Source organism: Centroberyx affinis, unplaced genomic scaffold (assembly GCF_046629955.1).
Source record: "Centroberyx affinis isolate AG114_WGS23_722 - 3 ecotype Tasmania unplaced genomic scaffold, CSIRO-AGI_Caff_v1 ptg000063l_1, whole genome shotgun sequence".
Classification (NCBI taxonomy): domain Eukaryota; kingdom Metazoa; phylum Chordata; class Actinopteri; order Beryciformes; family Berycidae; genus Centroberyx; species Centroberyx affinis.
The window spans coordinates 223,498-229,497 of NW_027278774.1; the positions used below are offsets into that span (position 1 = coordinate 223,498).

Sequence of the window (6,000 nt, forward strand, 5' to 3'; positions counted from 1 at the left end):
TTAGTAAATGCATTAGTTAACACTAGCTAATAAACACTGAATATAAAGTGTTACCACTCTCACGTTAAGTAGTTTGTGTTTCTGTGTCTGAGGCAGTGTCCATACGTACTGTAAATGGATATTTCTTTCTCATAAGTATTCACAAACAAATGTCAAGTTACGTAACTAGTAAAACACAATGCACAAATAAATGCAGAGTGATTTGTATCTGTAAATCTGTATCTGTATCTGTGCCTCTAATTTACCACTCGTATATCATCATTTGTATGTCAACTTAGCATTTTTAAATGGAAATATATTTCTGAATCTCCACCTATTTGTGTGGATTCTTTTGAGACTGTTGTACTGTGCTGTTTCACACAAAATCCACAAATGCAGGGAGCATGTGACTCGTAAAATGTGCCGTTTTCGTGTGGACGGGAGGCTAAAATGCAGAGAAAATAGTACGTTTTCAAAAATATCCGTATACGTGTGGACAGGGCCTGAGTCAAGGCCTGATTGCCCTAATTGAATCTCCAATCATGAGTGGATATAAGCATTTAGTTTCCTGAAGGGCAGTGCTTACTGATGGACAGTAAGTTCACAAATTTCAGATACCAAAATTAAGTCGTCAATCCAAAAAATAAAGCCTCCAGCGGGATGAATATGTTGACACAAAAGGTGTTAACCTCCAATTGAACTGATCCTTAAATCTTTTACGACAACTGCCCTGATAACTCAAAAGTCACAGTTTGTATCACTGTGGAGCTGAAAATGTATTGTGTGATGAGATATCAATAATCAGATATGACAATGTAACAAAATTCATCGATCACTATCATAATTCCATACTAACAAGACATTGTTTACTCTCATATCAAAGAAGAAACAACTGACTTATCCTACATTTGATCAATTTAGGCAGCTTTGTTTTTTTATTAGATGAGAAGCACATCATGGATCCAAAAAGCAACTCACTCTCATCATTAATTCACTCAGTCATTAATTCACCCAATCACTTTTAGCCTATCTGCACCTAGTGGCTGTTAACTAGCACATATATTGTATAGGATCATGTAATTTACTTAGAATACACTTTGAAGTATTTTAGAATGATGTGACAATAGTGACTATCCTGATAATATTGTGACCTTGTATCTTTTCTGTTAAAGTTACAATAATAATGTTATTACAATGTGTGTGTGTGTGTGCGTGCACATCTGTGTGTGTTCGTATGTTGGTGTTCCTAGGGTTTTGGTCACCTGGTCCCATCATCAGAGGATCGAGGTTTACTAGGGGTGGTCTATGACTCTGTCCCCTTCCCTCAGCACAACCGTCCTAATGGAGAGTCTACTAGACTGACGGTACACACAAACACACACACACACACTTCCCTGAAATGACACTAAATTTCCTAATGACCAGACCACTAGACCAGTGGTTCTCAACATGGGGTCCGGGGACCACCAGGGGTCCTTGAGGGCACTCCAGGGGGTCCCCAGAAAATTGATGAATTGTTAAACTTCATTATTTTGTCATTTTAGAATGACTATTTTGATCATAGTTCCACTGTCCACTACAATACAGATAGTCATGGAATTCTGGACAAAATCATATCTAACAATTAAAATATTCTCAGATTTGGGTCAGAGAGACAAAATCTCATCAAATGGGGGTCCGTGGCCCTAATGTGAACTAAATTAGCGGTCCGTGATATGATGGTATATGGAGAGTGTCATTCCAAAATGCTATGCGTCCATTTTGGAAAAAAAAATGTTGCATGAAATTAATTTTATTGTCAAAAGCATAACTATTTTAAAGCAAAAGTCTTAAAATGAGTTACGAACATCACTCCCATTTAGAGGCTTTGTCTGTGACGACCAAGTCAAGATCTTTAAGTTGGACTGAAAGGAGAGATTTTAATACCATTTCCCTAGCACATGCTTTTTTTTCCCCAATTTCTTTATGATTTAACTCAAAATGTGAAGTGTAGTAGTCTAACCTCACCTTTGTCTCCTAGGTGATGATGGGTGGGGCCTGGTTCCAGGAAGCGTTTGGGGCCCCAGAGGAAGTAACTGAGGAATGTCTCTTAGCAACAGCTACTGAGGCGGTCCGCTGCCACCTGGGAGTTACCATGGCACCGAGCTGGAGCAAGGTGGCTCTGCAAAGGGTATGATATGAGTTTGTGTGTGTGTGTGTGTGTGTGTGTACCAAGTTTAACTCTATTTGCAAAGTCTTTGCAAAAATATTACTTTTGGAGTTATTTTTGCCAGTCCATATAAATTAATGTAAATGCACCTGGAAGCAACTGGTACATTACAAGGAGGTGTCGTTAAATTAGGAGTGCTTGGTTTGATGCAAGGGATATCCCTAACGAACATGCGGCAGAATTGTTGTCATTTAGGAATGACACTGCATAGAGGTATGAATCGAGAGATCACAATATTAATATGATTAATCGTGCAGCCCTACCACCCAGCCTTGCAGACGCTGAAGTAGTAAAGTGTGGTCGACAGTGTCAAAAGCCACACTGAGATCCAGGTGGAGTAAAATGGAGTATCATTTTTTTTTTTTTTTTGTCCAAAGGCTCCAAACTAATATTCTAAGTCTATATGTAAATGTGTTGGATCAGAGAAGTGACTCCTCTTTTCTCTTGTCAGGACTGTATACCTCAGTACCATCTGGGACACTGGCAAAGACTAGGTGAGTTAGTTTTAACATTTACACTACAAATTACAGTTATAAAGTTATCATAGTTTCTTGTAATATGCCTATGTTTTATTAAATGCTCAAGTTAAATATTGTTTTAACATGTGTGTGTGTGTCTCTAGAGTCCATACACAGCTACATAAGAAAGAATCTCCTCCCCCTGTCTCTGGTTGGCTCCTCCTATGACGGTGTATCTGTGAATGATGTCATCTTTAGTGGACGTACTGCTGTACAGGGGCTGCTGGGAACTGGAGTGTGATGGAGCTGACCAATCAGAGAGCTGAGATTGTGACTGACAAACGATCTGGCCCACCTCAGCACAGCAGTGACTCAGAGCAATTTCTTAAGTTTGTGTAAATGTGAAATGTTGCATTGCCTTGAAAAAAAGAACTGGAAAGTTGGACAAAATCGATGTTGATAATACAGTGTGCTATAATAAATAACGGTGTCACAAAAAATACTGCTGTTTATAAATCAATTCTTTATTGCCTCAAGATATGGCTTGTGTGTCACCTTGAGATCCTGTTGCCTATGTTGGCACAGTGCTAGTGACTGCAGTACCCATCAGCCACCTACTGTGGTATCTGCCTTTAACACTACATCAACCTCTGCCAAACAGACTAATTTACCAGCCCCTTATTGATTATTATTTTTTAATTTACCACTTATCCATTTTTTTATTCATGAAAAAAAACTCAATAAGTGAAAGCTCAGATTGATTTGATGTCATAATAATGCTGAAAATTACCTGAACATAATCTACACCATTTTTTTTAACTAAAGGCTGCACATATTATATTGTGCAGCAGAATAGTTTTATTTTTTTCATCTATATATATACACACACATACAGTACTGTGCAAAAGTCTTAGGCACATTTAAAAGAAAAAAAGTAAAGCAAAGATAGAGGTAGAGCAGTCTACTGACACTAATGCAGAAAAAAACATCTAAGACACAATTTATATAAAAACTCTTGGGTGGCTAAGACTTTTGCACAGTACTGTATATACGTATGTATATATATATATATATATATATATATATGTCTCAAAGGGCTTTACATACCATATATACATGGCATATACCATTATACATAAAACATATACCTCATATACATATACTACATCATACCATACTATATCAAACACCTTCATGCCTGTGGGCAGTTTAGTGTCTCCAATTCATCTGACCTGCATGTTTTTGGTGAAATAAGTTTAAGGACTGCATATGGATAAGCTATGCAAACGTTTGTGTTAAACTGTCACTACAATATAACCTGTGCCACATGGTGCATTTCTGATTCATTTCTGGTGCCTTTCTGATTAATTTGTGGACCCACACATCTCCCACTCGTTTCTGTTGTTTTAGTTTGTAGTTGTGATTATTGGTATAACAGAACTAATAGATTTTTTTCTTCCTTCTTGAGATTTGACCTTTCAGTCAGTACTATAAACACATAGCCCTGATTTTGCACTTTACCATACACATAGGCTATTACATGGTAGCCATGTGCCATGTAATTAGTGGTCACTGGAATAAGCTCTCTCCTAAAGAGAATGTATGTTGTAAGGTGGCGCCAAATGTAAGAGCACACCAAGAAGCTATCAATATCTTCCATATCGATGTTTGAATGTTTTTTTTTCTGTTTGCAACAGGTGCTGTTTTCTCATTCATAAACGTGAAATATCGGGAAGCAATTAGTGTTACTGTTTTCCCCGTACTTCCACCCCTTGTGATCATTTATCCATGCATGACACCACCACAGAAGCACACTAGCACTAAAATAATAAGCTGTTTTTCATTGCATGCAGGTGATGCATAGGCAGTTGTGTAGTGCAGGGTAGACGCAGGTATACGGCGTATACCTACTTATTTTTCAGTCGGCATTGCGTATACCCACTTCTAAATCCCCTCTGATGCGCATCATTCAGTAATGTGCTGCAAAGAGCGAGAGAGAAAGCGAGAGAGAGAGGAAGAGCGCGAGAGACAGAGAGAGAGCGAGAGAGGGAGAGAGAGCGAGAGAGAGAGAGAGAGAGAGAGACCGCACAAAGAGACTACTTCTGTTTGGATCTCTTCCCAACTCAACTATCTCACCCTAACATTTTCTTCTCGTTTTTATTCGTTGACGAAATTGTCAATACATTTCGTGATAGTTTTTGTCATCATAAATTATTTTTTATTGAGTTATCTCGTTTTCATCAATGAAAAAATGTCGTTTGACGAAAATTATGACGAAAATTATTCGTCAACGAAATTAACAGAGTAATATTTGCAAACTGCCCCCTGACAAATAATGTAAAATTTATAATGGTGGCACACTCTGGCCTACACTATCTGTTGCAAATCAGCTGTTCCGAGAGACAGTTTACAAAAGAAACTACTAGCCCACAGACTACTTGCAAGGTGAGAGAATAGTTGTCCAATTTTCATGTGTGGATGGACTAAGGAATAAGGAATAGTTCACTCAAAATGCATAATTATGTAGTTGTCTCGCCCTTTAGTCTGTGGGCCAGTATTGATTGCAAAATCTGCACCTCTTCTGTGGCTAATGTTAATTTCATAATGATCCTTACTCCCTGAAGTCAAGCAGCAGAAGTTAAGTGACAATGTGCAAATACTAGCCTACTGGCCCATTTTTGGGTGAACTAAATATGCAAGAGTAGTCTTACATGTCACTGTTTATGACACAGGGCGTTTATTCTTTGCTGGACGGGCCGCTTTAAAAAAAAAAAAGTGGGGCATAAATTAAGAGTATACCCACTTCTCCGGGCACCACTACACCACTGAGTATAGGTGTGAGCAGACTGGGGGATGTGCTGCAGGCTGTTTATGGGACATACTTGCAGCTCTGGGGTGATGGAAGATCAGTGGCCAATAGGTCAGTTTTATGAAATCAAAGTCAGTTTATACACTGAATAGTATTTATAGTGTTTTTAATGCATTATGTAACATTTAGTATCACTAATGTCAGCAAGTATTAAATGAAAAAGCACATTTCACATAAGCCATCATTCTTTCCATCCTGAAAATGAGCCTTGTTTTGGAGTACAGAAATGTAACCACATTTTGGCCAAAGCACTGATTAAAAAAAGGCTGACCATGAACTTAACTGTCCTTCACAGTTGCTACGGACACCCTGTCTACCGAAACTTTGTGCGGTGATGCTGGGGATACTTGGGCCCTCACCTCAGGGTGCTCAACCCGTCGTGTGCTGTGACCCACATCAGGCAGGAGTTCCTTGAGTATAGGACAGTGATTCTCAACCTTTTTCATATCAAGGACCCCTAATTTAGTACACATAAGGGCCACGGA

At 38.6% G+C, this 6,000-nt stretch overlaps 1 protein-coding gene across 1 annotated transcript in view; it reads left to right on the forward strand.

Moving 5' to 3' along the window:
• The window catches only part of ppox (protoporphyrinogen oxidase), a 64,352-nt gene extending 61,206 nt beyond the window's left edge, over positions 1-3,146 (forward strand). Inside the window, exons 10-13 of the mRNA XM_071520233.1 lie at positions 1,230-1,343; positions 2,000-2,149; positions 2,640-2,682; positions 2,811-3,146. Coding sequence (XP_071376334.1) covers positions 1,230-1,343; positions 2,000-2,149; positions 2,640-2,682; positions 2,811-2,947 — 444 coding nt within the window. The 3' untranslated portion in view covers positions 2,948-3,146. The remainder of the gene's footprint in view (positions 1-1,229; positions 1,344-1,999; positions 2,150-2,639; positions 2,683-2,810) is intronic.
• The last annotated feature ends 2,854 nt before the right edge of the window (positions 3,147-6,000 follow it).